The sequence below is a fragment of the Malaclemys terrapin genome, chromosome 13, assembly GCF_027887155.1.
Source record: "Malaclemys terrapin pileata isolate rMalTer1 chromosome 13, rMalTer1.hap1, whole genome shotgun sequence".
NCBI classification, from domain to species: Eukaryota; Metazoa; Chordata; order Testudines; family Emydidae; genus Malaclemys; species Malaclemys terrapin.
The window spans coordinates 45,449,709-45,463,740 of record NC_071517.1 but is presented as its reverse complement, the minus strand read 5'-3'; the positions used below and the strand labels follow the sequence as shown (position 1 = coordinate 45,463,740).

General features: G+C 55.3%; 1 protein-coding gene across 1 annotated transcript; it reads right to left on the bottom strand.

The window, feature by feature from the left end:
* Window positions 1-640: 640 nt before the first annotated feature.
* On the bottom strand, window positions 641-4,268 carry LOC128848405 (antigen-presenting glycoprotein CD1d1-like). The gene is made up of 6 exons (XM_054048377.1): window positions 4,231-4,268; window positions 3,743-4,000; window positions 1,994-2,275; window positions 1,487-1,783; window positions 757-856; window positions 641-680 (listed from the first exon to the last, which is right to left on the bottom strand). The coding sequence occupies exons 2-6, from the start codon at window positions 3,939-3,941 to the stop codon at window positions 641-643; spliced, it is 918 nt and encodes a 305-aa protein (XP_053904352.1). The 5' UTR covers window positions 3,942-4,000; window positions 4,231-4,268.
* Window positions 4,269-14,032: the final 9,764 nt, after the last annotated feature.

The window sequence follows — 14,032 nt, the reverse complement described above, 5'->3', positions numbered from 1 at the left end:
ATACCCCTGGTCGGGGTTCTAGGCATGTGTCTGTACAGATTTGTTCCTGTGCTTTGTCAGGGAGTTTTTTTAGCAGATGGTGTAGTTTCTTTAGGTAATCCTCAGGTTATGATCTACTGAATCTATTAATCCTATCTGTATGCATGTCTCATTTTTGTATTCGACGTTATAAATATTGGCTGTGTACTGGCTTGATTTCTAAATAACCTTAGTAGAGCATTTGGTCAGTTCCTAGAGAAAGGGATGTTGAAGTTAAGGAGCTAATCAAGAGACACCTAAAGAACAATGAATCTTGGAAAGCTGCAATTCACATAAGAAGTCTACTTGAGGACGTTGAAGGTAGCATATAAACAATGGATGCCTCAGACATTCTCTTGGGGGCCCCTGCGGAGCCTGGGGCAAATTGCCCCACTTGCCCCCTCCCTCTGGGCGGCCCTGCCCAGCGATCCCACAGCGTCCCCAAGTGTCCAACGTGCCCCGAACGTCCCAGAGGGAGGAGAATCCCACCCCCCACCCTGGGCCCCGATCTCCCAGCGATTTGATCCAGACCGGCCCTCACGGAACCGGGCACAGATCCAGCCCCAAGGTCCGTGTCCCCAGGAGAGGGGCCGATCCCCACGCCTGGGTCGGTGCCGCCCCCTCAGGGACTGGACTCCCCTGGTCTAACGTCCTGACAGCGCCTGGAAGGAGAGAGCAGAGGGGATGGGTTAGGGGGTGTAACGGCCCCACCCCCACCCCAGAGAGGGGAGGACTCACCTGCGTCTGCTCCGCCACAGCACCACGGCCACGGCGGCTACGGCCACAACCCCCAGGGTGATGCCCACGGCCAGGCCGGGGCCCCAGGGCCTGCTCTGCTCTGTAAAACAGGGGGGAAGGTGGGTGCCATGCTCAGAACGTGGACAGCAGTAAGGACCCTGTTCCCTCTGCCTCCCTCGCAGTTCCCCCGTACCTCCCACCCTGAACCCATCACCCTCAGCCCCCCATGCTATTCCATCAGCCTCCCCCACAGTCCCCCCTATGCCCCCCAACCCACTGCCCTCAGCCTTGCCCTACCCCAAGTCTTCCTTCAGCCTCCCCGTCATCCCACCCCAATCGCTCCCCCTGCTGTCCCACCCCTCAACTTCCCCCCATTCCAGTCCTGCTCCCCTCTGTCTCATCCCCTCCAGACCCCTGCCCATCTCCCCAGCCCCCCGACCCTCCCCCGCCCCACTCCACACAGCTCTGTCTACTCTGTCCCATTCATGCTCCCCTCAGCCCCCACTCTGCTTCCCCCGTCCCAGTGCTGTCCCATCCCTCTCAGCCCCCACTCTGCTCCCCCCGTCCCAGTCTTGTCCCCCTCAGTTCCTCCACCCTGCTTCCCCCGGTCCATCCCCACACCCGCCGAAACCCTCGACCTCCCTCCGTCCAAATCCCACGTCCTGGACCCACCCCCGTCCCACTCCAGAGATCACGACCGCACCCAGACACCCCAGGGACGTGCACCTACCCCAGGGGATCAGCAGGCTCCGGCCCCCCAGGCTGCTGTGCTGCACCCGGCAGGCGTAGCTGTGCCCGGCGCCCGGCCCCACGGCCAGGGAGCTGCGCAGCTGGTAGGTCAGGTCCGCGTTGGGCAGGATCCCGCTGGAGTTCAGCCACCAGCCCGGCCCCACCTCCTCCCCGTCCTGCAGCCAGGCCACGCGGATGGGCCGGGGGTAGAAACCGGTGACCCGGCAAACCAGCAGTACCGGCGCGGGGGTCCCGGCTGGGGGAGGCGCTCGGGCAAACACCACGGCGACCGGCCGCTCTGAGACAGGAGGAGAGAGATGGGGCGGGGGAGAGGGGACGATTCAGTCTGAGCCTCAGGGACTCACTAGCCAAGCCCAGCTCCATTCCCCGGGGTCAGGCGTTGGCCCCGCTGTCCTGGCCAGACCCCAATTCTGCCCCCTGCCGTTACCAGTGGTGACGGGATCCCCCTTCACTTCCCGTCCTAAACTGCTGTGGTGTCCAGCCTCACCTTGCCTCTCCAGAGACTCTTTCCAATACTGGACAAATCTCTCGAGCTGACTGACACACGTCATTCTCAGGACAAACTGAAGCTTGATGGCCACAACTTTGTTGCAGTTAAGAATCTCCTGGGCTTTGAGAGTCAGTTTATCCCCCCGGCGAGCGACCCATTTGCCGCTGTCCGTGTCGAAGCTGATGAAGTCCTCGCCGTTCATCCCAGCATCACAGAATCGCCTCGAGGTGCCGTTGGGGAGGAGCTCGCAGCCAATGGAGAACTGGGTAACAAAGGGGTCTGGAACAGGAAGGGCAGGGGGATGAGGATAGGCCGTCCAGAGGTCACCGGGACAGTGTGTGTGTGGGGGGAAATAAAGGCACAGTGTCAGGTGCAATGAGGACGTTTGGCCACAAGATGGTGGTGGGATTGTGGGGAGACCCTGGCTCGAGGTCAGGGTACGTTGCAGGTTCTGTTTAAAGCTGATTGTTCAGTGTTCTAACGTCCACATGCATAGTCGGATTGGCTCGACAATCGCTGTGAGACATCCAGGCCTGAATGCAAACTTGGGGTCACTTCATCAGGGGGATCCGGAGATAGAGACCCCGTCCCAAATAAATGCTTAATTATTTAGAACGTTATTTGTGATGCTCTAGAGAAAACTGTGGCCCTGAGGCTCAATACACTTACACCCCTGGGCTCCCCTGAGCTCAGCTCTGCACCGGTAGCAAGGACACGTTTGGCTTCCCAAGGTTACAAAAGTCCCCGGGCCTTGGTTCTGTGTGTGGAGCTGGACACCGGGCGGTGGCACCTCTGCACACAGACAGTTCACACCTCTGCCAGGGATTCTTTCCTAAGCAGCGACTCAGGGCGTGACACACCGAGTCACACACTCGCTCAGCAGGAGAGGCTGCAACCTTGGAGCCCGGGAGCATCCGTCCAAGCCCTGTCACCGAGCGGTTCCTGCGGCTGTGAGCTGTGATCCCTCGGCCGGCTGTCACTCTGTCGTGAAACGCACCTGCCCAGGCAGATTGCCGTGAAACTAGCTCTGCCCCAGCAAGGTGCAGTGGAGACTTTGTGGTGCAAATTTGGGGGCAGGTGGTTAAGGGGTTCCTGAGAGAAAGTCTCGCCCAGGACCTGCTTTCAGTGCTCCAGCAGGAGCAGCGCCAGGCTTTCGGCGCCCTAGGCGGGGGTCCTTCCGTGCTCCCGATTGTCGGCGGCAATTCTGCCCTGTGCTCCAGCATCAGACACCCAGCACAGACCCTGGGCTGAGCCGCTGAGCAGAGCCGTGCTGGGTTCTGTCCCATCCCCTGGGGCAGCGCTGGCTGGGAGGGTGGGGGAGGCATTAGCTCAGCTCTGCGTTTCCTGCCCATGTGTCAGTTTTCACGGTTCAGGCAGGACAGGTGGCACCTTGGGCAGCCTCCCCCCTCGTTTCCACTTCCCCCTCCTTCGACAAAGGCCTTGGGTAGGGCACATGGTCGTGAAAGACAATGAGGCTATGGTCGGGGCTGGGACATGGGGCCTTTCCCCTCTAGGGCGCAGAGGCTACAATCCGGCCCCAGAGCGGGGGACTGGCTCAATGGGGTGGAGAATGGGGCCTTTCCCGTCTAGGGGACGCTGGCTCCATTCAGCCTAAGGGCCAGGGACTGGCTGTCTTGCCCCCGATCCACCCTGTCAGGACACACTCAGTTGCTGCTGTGAGCGTGTCAGTTCTCAGCTCCCTGGTGGGTGCGGGAAGGGACCCCCCTCAGACTGCGCCATACTCACAGCCCTCTCCTTCATCCTCAACCAGATCGTTCACCATACGGATGAATTTGGACAGATTGTTATAGATGAACTCCTGCAGGTCCTGCCACTGCTTTGGGGTCAGGCCCTGCTGGGCCCAGGGCTGCAGGAAGCGGATCTCGCAGGTGCTGCAGTCCAGGGAGTGGGTCTCCAGGTCGCCCAGCAGGGCCGTCCACTCCATGTCCGTGGAGCTGGCGTTGTGGAAGGTGATGGTTTGGAGCAGCCGGAGGGTGAGAGACTCTGGGGGGACAGGAGGGGAGGGGAGAGAAAACATATGGGGGATAAAGCAGGTGGGGAGAGACATAAATGAGTCTCAGTCTCCTTAACACTCCCTGCTGACCCCTAACCCGTCTCCCCCCTCCTCCTACACCCCCGGCAAGGGTCACTAGCCCAGCATGGTGCTGCCCCATCCTGACATTACACCCCCCCACCCTCCCAGTAGCAAAGCGGGAGGGGGGGTCCCCTCTTACCGTCCAGAGCCCCCCATGCCCAGGGCAGGAGCAGCAGAGGGAGCAGCATCCCGGCAGGGGAAACAGGCTCAGGGAGACGTCAGAGCAGCGGGACGAGGGGCCCAGGATGCCAATGTGCTTTCAGTTCCGCCGCAGCCCGCATCCCTCTGCCAACTTCTCCTTTTGTCTGTCTCTGCTCAGCTCTGTGCCTGCAGCTGCCAGCCCCGAGCCAATGAGGGCAGAGTGAGTCGGGGAGCGGTGGCAGCGCGGGAGGGGGATCCCCGGCAGCAAGAGCAGAACCAGGGCCTGTCCCGACGCCTAGGGTCAGTGTGTGTGAGATGCCTCCCCTCCATCTCCTCCAGCTTGGGTACCGCTGCTCCTAGCAGAGCCCCTGCGCCGCCCTGGGGCCATGGGGAGCCCTGACTGCCCAGCGAAAGCCTCCTGCTGCCCCCGCCCTGCCCCCTGCAGTACAGCCCCTAGCGCCGCCCTGGGGCCATGGGGAGCCCTGACTGCCCGGGGAGAGCCCCCAGCTGCCCCCCACCCGCCCCCTGCAGCACAGCCCCTAGCGCCGCCCTGGGGCCATGGGGAGCCCTGACTGCCCGGGGAGAGCCCCCTGCTGCCCCCCGCCCCTGCAGCCCAGCCCCTAGCGCCGCCCTGGGGCCATGGGGAGCCCTGACTGCCCGGGCAGAGCCCCCTGCTGCCCCCGCCCCACTCCCTGCAGTACAGCCCCTAGCGCCGCCCTGGGGCCATGGGGAGCCCTGACTGCCCGGGGAGAGCCCCCTGCTGCCCCCCCCACTCCCTGCAGTACAGCCCCTAGCGCCGCCCTGGGGCCATGGGGAGCCCTGACTGCCCGGGGAGAGCCCCCTGCTGCCCCCGCCCCGCTCCCTGCAGCACAGCCCCTAGCGCCGCCCTGGGGCCATGGGGAGCCCTGACTGCCCGGGGACAGCACCCCCCGCTCAGGCCAGATTCACCCACAGACAAACCAGGCAGGGACCTAGGCCCCGCATTGGTGGGGGGTGGCCCCAAAATTACAGGCCAGCGTCCCCCTCCTCACCCCGCCCAGGGGCTCCGCCTGCCCCCAGCTGCCCCCTCCGACCTGGCACCGCACCCCAAACCTGGCCTGGTGCGGGGGGGGGGGGGGGCGGAAAGCAAACCTGCCCAACCCCCACCCCGCAGCGGGGTCCTGTCCCATAGCCCCTTCCTCTCCCAATAGCCCCCGCCCATCCTAATGGCCCCTCCCCCTCCTTGCCCCTTCCTCTCCCAATAGCCCCTCCCTCTCCATCCCCATAGCTCCTCCCTCTCCCAGTGGCCCCTCCCTTCCAATAGCCCCTCCCCCTCCCTGCCCGCTTTCCTATTAGCCACACTCCTGCTCCCTGCCCCGCCCTCCCGCTCCTTAGCCCCTCCCACTCCGTGGCCCCGCCTCCTTATCCTCCTCCCTGGCCCATGCCGTTCCCAGGCTCCTCCCTTTCCCTCCCTGGCTCGGGCGGGACAGCCAATCAGAAGGAGCTGTCCTTTCTGAGCGTCACTAGTTGCCGGGCAGAGTCAGCTGGGGCGGCACGAGGGATTATTCGCGGCTACAAAAAAGGGCGGGAAACGGGCGGGGAAGCGCCGCGAGGCGCCAACGGCCGCTGAGAGCGCGAGCGGGGAAGGGCCAACTGTCACCTGAGGGTTAGGAGCCAACTGTCACCTGGAGTCCTGGCTCCCAGCCCCCCCCTGCTCTAACCCCTAGACCCCACACCCTCCCAGAGCCGGGGAGAGAACCCAGGAGTCCTGGCTCCCAGCCTCCCCCTGCTCTAACCCCTAGACCCCACACCCTCCCAGAGCCAGGGAGAGAACCCAGGAGTCCTGGCTCCCAGCCCCTCACCCCCCCCCCCGCTCAAACATTCTCAGCCCCGCTCTTCCCCCAGCTGTGGGACAGAGAACCCAGGAGTCCAGGTCCCTGTGCCATTGCTCAGTTCGGGTCTGGGCAGAGCCTGGCATAACAAGGGCGCTGATCTGGGCTGCACCTGGCACCACAGGGGCCCCGATATTTTGCAGGGGATCTGTGTAGCGCCCGGGGGCCCCTCCATTTGCTACGGCTGCAGTTTCTGTGGCTCAGGGCTCTGTCTGCACTTGAGCTCCTGGCGAGAAACAGGAAATTCAGCACCGTTCACGGCCACAGCTTTTGCAAAGGCAGCAGCACGTGGGGTGGGGTGTGATTTACAACCAGCGACAGAAGTGTCGGTGTCAGGGCCGTGTGCAACACACAAATCTGACCACGGTTTCCGTCCCGTGAGCCGGAGTTGATCTTCAGGCGCTCAGCTTGCAGAGCCAAAAAATACTTATAGCCTTCAGGAGTGCAAAGAAATTTCTCCAAACCAGGGCGGGTGGGACCCACGCCTGAGTCTGCAGAGACCCCGAGCTGGTCGCTCTGAGAGGAGGGATGAACTTTAAGCAGAGCTGAGATAACAAGGATTGGGACCGAAGGATCTTTTGTACAATTTCAAGCCTTCTTTGACAAGTTGGAATCCCGGGGAACCATAGGTAATTAGGGCAACTTTGAAACAGGTTCATCGCTGGTACTTAGCTATTTTAGTCTGCAGAAGAGAAGAATGAGGGGGGATTTGATAGCAGCCTTCAACTACCTGAAGGGGGATTCCAAAGAGGATGGAGCTCGGCTGTTCTCAGTGGTGGCAGATGACAGCACAAGGAGCAATGGTCTCAAGTTGCAGTGGGGGAGGTCTAGGTTGCATATTAGGAAACACTATTTCACTAGGAGGGTGGTGAAGCACTGGAATGCGTTACCTAGGGAGGTGGTGGAATCTCCTTCCTTAGAGGTTTTTAAAGCCCGGCTTGACAAAGCCCTGGCTGGGATGATTTACTTGGGGATTGGTCCTGCTTTGAGCAGGGGATTGGACTAGATGACCTCCTGAGGTCTCTTCCAACCCTAATCTTCTATGATTCTATACGAATTAACATAGGGCATGTTCCTCCACCACTTCAAAGAGAGATGAATACCGAGATATCCCATGTTTACAATTCATTTAAATGCTAGGATGTTCTTTTGATCTCCGAATTATCAGAATACATCATAGACAAGAACTGTTGATTACATTGTTCACCACTACCGGTATATATGTAAATACACAAAACCACAAACATTATCTTCACATATGTCTTTAAGTGTTGAATTTGAGTCATTTATTTTGCAGGATGCTTAACCCTTTCTGGCCAAGTGTCACAGCTGGAATGGCTTGTTTTGATCCAACTGCTTAAAATGTTTCATTTCCAAACAGAACCTGTTTTAGAACTTTACATTCCACCCAAATTTCCAATTTCTCACCCATATGTCCCAGTTCAGAAGAAAAACAAGTGTTAAAAAATAGATGGAAAGTCTATCTTTTTAACATCTGAACTGGGAGCACTTGAAATTCCATCCAAGATCCTTGCCCGTGAACAGCATTATTTTCCAGCCTCCTATCACCTTCTCTACGGCAATCTCTCCTCCTACAGGAGTCTCACTCTACCATGTTTTTGAAACAAACACATCTGCACTGGAAAAAAAGTCAGAAGCCTTAAAAAACTCTCCCCATTGTTTCCACTAGAAATTTCCTCTTAGCAAGGTGTGTCGTACATTCACAAGACAGATATATTTCCTAGTGCAAAATGTTTATTTAAATAACATTGAAATATTTGTAAGAAAAAGAAAATATGTTCCATAAATGTAACTACGACTGGGGTGGAGCATATCAGTGAGCTATTACATATAGATATAAACATACACACATACACAAATATATATATATATATATACACACAAACACAACTTTTTGTCCACAAGGAAAAACATTTTCCATGATGATTTTTTCTGAAAATATTGTTAGTAAAGAGAAACATCTTCCCCAAAGTATTTTCCTTTTTAAAATGATATCGTTTTTGTCAACAAGACGAGTTCACAAAGATATTTTTTCTGTTCAAAGCTCTTTCTGCACTGGAAGAACATTTCCCAGCAGACAGCTTTCATTAAAAATGCTTCATTTAAAACACATTGAAATAACATTTTATCACAAGTTATTGTTCCCCAGAAATGTTTGATTTGACAGAACCGTTGTGACAGTGCTGCCCGTGGGAGCCAGCTGAGGTCACTCAATCAGGGTGAACTGCAAACCAAACGGGGCAGACAAACCCCAAAAGCTGGTGGATCTTCCAATACTTAGATTTACCAAGCTAGCACAAAACAGCTTCTACAGTACCTCACTGGTTACTCAGACGTCCAAACAACGCAGTTCCCTTAAAGTACCCAGCCTCAGGCCTCCGTCCAGACACACGTAAGATATGATGATGATTACTGAAAATCTTACTTCATCGTATAAAAGAAAAGGTTCTTCCAACCCCAAAGGATCAGCCACACACCCAGGTCCAATGATAACTTAGATCTTACCCAAAATACACATTATAGCCAATTCTTATTAACTAAGCTAAAATTTATTACAAAAGAAAAGGGAGAGAGTGTTGGTTAAAAGATCAATATACAGACAGACTTGAATTCAATTCTTGAGGTTCAGACACAGCAGAGATGAGCTTGTAGTTGCCAAAAGTCCTTTTAGAAATAGTCCCGAGGCTATAGTCCAATGTCCATATTCAGGGTGACTCCAGTCAGTGACTGGGGATCTCAATCCTTGTGGCTTAAGGTTTCCCCCTCTTGAAATCCAAAGCAGATCTGAGATGAAGTAGGATCATGTCCCAGGGTTCTTATATATTTCCAGCAGCCTTTCGGCCTGCGAAAACAATAGGCTTAATTCTCCTTCTCTCAAACATCCTGGCAATTAGCACAGGGTCATTTATCCATTAAACAGTTCAGATCCAGGTCACCACAACCTTCAAAGAGACATAGAGACAATAATACTATTTCAGTCAAGTATCATCACAAACGTTAATATTCCTTTTTTGATCTTTGAATTTAAAACTATAGCAATAGACAAGACTTGTTTGCTTACATCACAAGCCCTGAGCAAACATCTCCCCTTTTCCCTCTAACAATGCAGACTTACATTTCAAAGCTCTATTCATTTACAGATCTTCCTAACCAGTTCGACAGTTCGGCCATGGGTCAGGTCAGTCTGAGTTAATTAACTCTTTCTGGCCCTGTCACCTTTCAATGAAATATTATTTTACACTCATAACATCACAACTGTTTCTAAATAAGCCAAGGAAAAAGTTGGGGCCAGATCTCAGCTGGTGTCAAACGTCTAGGCTTGCACTGACCTCAGTGGGGTCGGTAATGAGAGTCTGTAAATTGACATCAGAAGAGCTACAGACGATAGACACCAGCTAGGAGTCTGGCCCCATTGACTCAGATGGACCTATGGCTGATTGATACAAGCTGGGGCTCTGGTCCCATTGCTTCCAATGGATCTACAACCGATTGACCCCGTTTGCTGACTGCTTCTCCTGCGCTCGCTCTCTGCCTCCTTCTGCTGCTGCGTTCTCCTTGGGTTTCTGTGTCTTCTCCTTCTGCTGCTGGACAGGACAGGACACGACACTCTCCTGCTGCTCCGTCAGCTCTCCATTCGGTTGTTGGACAGATGGGCCACTCAGGGAAGCTTCTCTGTTTTTTCCCCTTCTCTTCACTGGGTCATGGCCCCACTGGGGACTCATTTCCTAGGGCTGCCGGCCCCATCCCTGAGCCATTCACCTTTCTTATTCCTCAGGCAGACGAGCAATCCCAGGCCCATGAAGACCAACCCCAGCACGGAGCCCCCGACGCCAGCCAGCATCGTGCCCCTGGCAGAGTCAGTCTGTGCTTCTGTGAAAACAAGAGCACGGGTGGTTCAGGCTCAGCCCAGCTTCTCCTTCCCTTTGTCACGTCCTCGCTCTCTGCCCCCGGGGTGGGGATGGGGATCTGACCCAGGCCCATCCCCTGAGGGGGCTCCACAGAGCTAGGGGTGCCCTGTGTGGCTCAGGGATTGCCCCACACTCAGAGGCTCTTACCCCACTGCTTGGTGAGGGGGCCCCACAGGCTGATGTGCTCCACCTGGCAGGTGTAGAAGTCCCTGCGCCGGGGGGAGGGGGTCATGGCCAGCATCAGCAGGATCTGGAAGATCCAGTCTTCCTTGTGGAGCAGCTCCGTGGACACCACCCCAGCCATCTGCTCTTGCCTGTTCTCGAACCACTTGATTTCAATCCCCGAGAGGTAAAACCCCATCATGGAGGAAAGTCCTAGAGCTGGGCACAGATCCAGCCCCGAGGTCCATGTCCCCAGGAGAGGGGCCGAACCCCATGCCTGGGCCAGTACTGACCCCTCAGGCTCTGGAGTCAGCAATGCCCCTGGAATGAGAGAGCAGAGGGGATGGGTTATGGGGTTTTAATGCCCCCCCCCCCACCGCAGAGCAGGAGAGGACTCACCTGCATCTGCGGACTCACCTGCGTCACCGATGTGGCGAGGGGTGGTTCGTCCACCATGGGCGCCGACTCGCCTTGGGGAGGGTGGGTCCTGGAATCGATGAATCGATGAGTCGTTCACCTGGCAACAAATGGGGGAGGGCGGGGAATGGAAACCGGAAGGGGAGGCCATTGAGGGGCGGAAGTGAAGTGAAATATTGGCTCTATATAAATCCATGGGACGCCCACATCTTGAATACTGCATGCAGATGTGGTCGCCCCATCTCAAAAAAGATAGATTGGAATTGGAAAAGGTTCAGAAAAAGGCAACAAAAATGATGAGTGGTATGGAACGGCTGCCGTATGAGGAGAGATTAATAAGACTGGGACTTTTCACCTTGGAAAAGAGGCAACTAAGGATGGATATGATAGAGGTCTATAAAATCACGAGTGGTATAGAGACAGTAAATTTACTCCTTCTCATAATACAAGAACATGGGGCCACCAAATGGAATTAATAGGGAGCGGGTTTAAAACAAACACAAGAAAGTATTTTTTCATGCAATGCACTGTCAACCTATGGAACTCCTTGCCAGAGGGTGTTGTGAAGGCCAAGACTATAACGGGGTTCAAAAGGGAGCTAGATAGATTCATGGCAGATCGGTCCATCAATGGCTATTAGCCAGGCTGGGCAGGGATGGTGTCCCTAGCCTCTGTTTGCCAGCAGCTGGGAATGGGCGATGGGGATGGATCACTTGATGATTCCCTGTTCTGTTTATTCCCTCTGGGACACCTGGCATTGGCCACTGTTGGAAGACAGGATGCTGGGCTAGACGGACCTTTGGTCTGACCCAGTATGGACGCTTTTATGTTCTTATGTAAGTGGCCACAATGGGGCATTTGCCCTCAGTTTTGGTGCAATGTCCTACAGGAAAGTTCCAGGGTGTGTTTGGTTCTTCAGGGGTTAAATCGCTCCAAGGAGAGCAGGTGGGAGGGGACGGAAGCAAGTACAGGAAGTGGGCCCAAGGCAGGGCGGAAGTGGACCAGATATGGCGTCAGGAGTATAGACATAGACAACTTGCCCGCAGTTGGGTGCAACGCTCTAGAAGGCCGGCATGGGAAACACGAGGGGGAGGGCTCCGGGGTGTGGTGGGTCCCGCAGGGTTTAAAAGGGGGCGGGTGAAACTGGAGGGAGAGGGAGTGACAAAAATCCCACAAAAATGATAAATACCCAAAGGGAAACAATCAGAGACCAATTTCCAACTTGTGTTTCAATTACGTCTCTACATTGTTGGTCGATTTTCCCCAGTGATTTTTATTTAGTTCCTTCTTTTTCTCTCTTTTCCCCTTCTTCCCGCACTCATAATTAAAAAAAAAAAACATTTGCATGGTGGACAAAATTCCAATTTTCAGGGGAAAAAAGATTTTCAGAAAAAAAATTAAATTTTAATGAAAAAAATATTGTTGGTTTTTTTTGCGGGGTGGGGAAGTGTCCCAATTTTCAGGGATAAAATGACACATTTTCATTGGGGAAAAAATAATGTTCTAAAACAAAATATCAATTTTTTAGGAAAATAACATTTTTTTTCATGGGGGAAAAAGGTTGATTTTCTGAAAAGCAAATTTTAAAAAATGGTGGTAAGATTTTGGAACATCACTAGGGGACTGAAGAGAAGAGAGAAGTGATGGAGAAAAGGAAAAGTTTTTACCCAACACATTTTTTCAAAAAAGTCTGAAAACAGACAATTTTTCACACAAAGAAATGATTTAATTAAAAAACAAACAAACAAACAAAAAACTTTCTTTGAGCAACTCCAGCCTGCTGGAGCTGTCACGTTGGTCACTCAGATCGATTCCACCGCCCACATGATGCTGAGGTGGGCTAGTGTTTCTCTTGGAGCTCAGTTAGGAAGAGGGACGAGACGCTGTGTTAATTACCCCCACCTGGTGATGCTCCATAGGGAGGCGTTGCAATCACTCCAGAGAGGACAGGGAAATAACGGATTGAGACATGATATAGTTATACTTCAGGAGGCCCCGGAGAAGGCATTTCCTGAGGGTAAGACCATGCCCTAGTAGATTATTCCCTGCCGTAGAGAGGGCGAGCTGGGTTTTGTTGGGGTTCACATGGACCTTCATGCCGATAGATTTCTTCTGCTGTCCCTCAAACCCTTTGAGGGTCTCCTCCTGAGGGGAATTCCCTCGTGGCTGCGTGGCTCTGAGTGTGAGGGACTCAGTGCCGTTGGGCGTGGTTAGATGTGTGTTCCCTGCGTCCTGGGGTCTGGACTGTAATCTCTGCGTAGTGCAGGCTCTTGCTCTCCACGGCCTCCTGGTTGCCCTGGCCCTGTGTTGGACAGACACACAGTGAGGACGCCGTCACCCCAGATCTGGTCTTTTAATTCTGGCCAATCTAGGCCGCTCCCAGGGAGCAAATCCCACCGTGTTCCCTCCAATCTGGGGTATTGGGAGCCAGGACTCCGGGGTTCTTTCCGAGCTCTGGGAGGGGAGTGGGGTCTAGTGGGATAGAGCTGGGGGCTGGGAGCCAGGACTCCTGGGTTCTCTCCCCAGCTCTGGGAGGGGAGTGGGGTCTAATGGGGTCTGGCAGCCAGGACTCCTGGGTTCTCTCCCCTCACTGTATTGTTCCAGTCTTTATTGGCATTCGGAGACCAGACCCAAGCACTGTCTGGAACAAGGCCCAACCTGCATTGTCTCACCTTCAGCTGCTGTCGGCGAGGCTGCGAGTGGGGCAGCGCCGCACAAGAAGGGAGAAGAAAGGAACGTTAAAACAGAGGAGTGAGAGAGAGAGTCTGGGGGGAAGAGGGAAGCTGCCGAGATCTAGGGACGGGGGGGAGAAGGAGGGCGAAGAAAGGACGGGGTGGGGGCGTGGATATATGGACAGACAGCCCAGCATGGACCACAGCGGACAGACGGCCGCTCGGGTGTGTTCAGTAGCAGAGGCCCTGGCCCATGGGGCAGGAGGTTAGCGGGGGGAAGGCTCCGGTTTGGTACCTTGGCGTCTCTTCAGGAGGAGGGTGGCCGCCAGGCCAAGGAATAGAATGAGCCCCAGGGTGATGGCGACCTGGTACAGGAGCTCCCGGGAGCAGCTCCCTGCGGGAGCAGGTTCTTCACCTGGGCGATGGAGAGGAGTGTTAGGGGATTGTCAGCCCCTTGAGCCAGACAGTTCCCTGCCCTGCGGCCGGAGAGGGGGAAGGCCCCGTGCCCCCATTCCCCACCTCACCTGTGTCACTCTGGTTTCTCCCCATCACCTGCAGCTCGGTGCCTGCTCCCGTCCCGCTCTCTCCCTGGTGGATGCTGATCTGACACTGATAGAGACCAGAGTCCCGCTGCTCCAGCTCCGACAGGGTCAGCGTGGCCTCCCCTTTCTGGAGCAGATCCAGGTGGGACACATTGAGCCGCCCACTGTAGAAGGGATGGTCAGAATCCAGTACGACTCCAGGCGCTC

Bases quoted from the DNA above. Each gene is read 5' to 3' on its own strand.
- LOC128848405 (XM_054048377.1), bottom strand. From the start codon at position 3,941: ATGGAGTGGACGGCCCTGCTGGGCGACCTGGAGACCCACTCCCTGGAC. The intron at 857-1,486 runs GTAGGTGCACGT...CCTGTTTTACAG, and splicing joins GAGCCTGCTGATCCCCTGGG to AGCAGAGCAGGCCCTGGGGC. The intron at 681-756 runs GTGAGTCCTCCC...CTCTCCTTCCAG, and splicing joins CTGTGGCGGAGCAGACGCAG to GCGCTGTCAGGACGTTAGAC.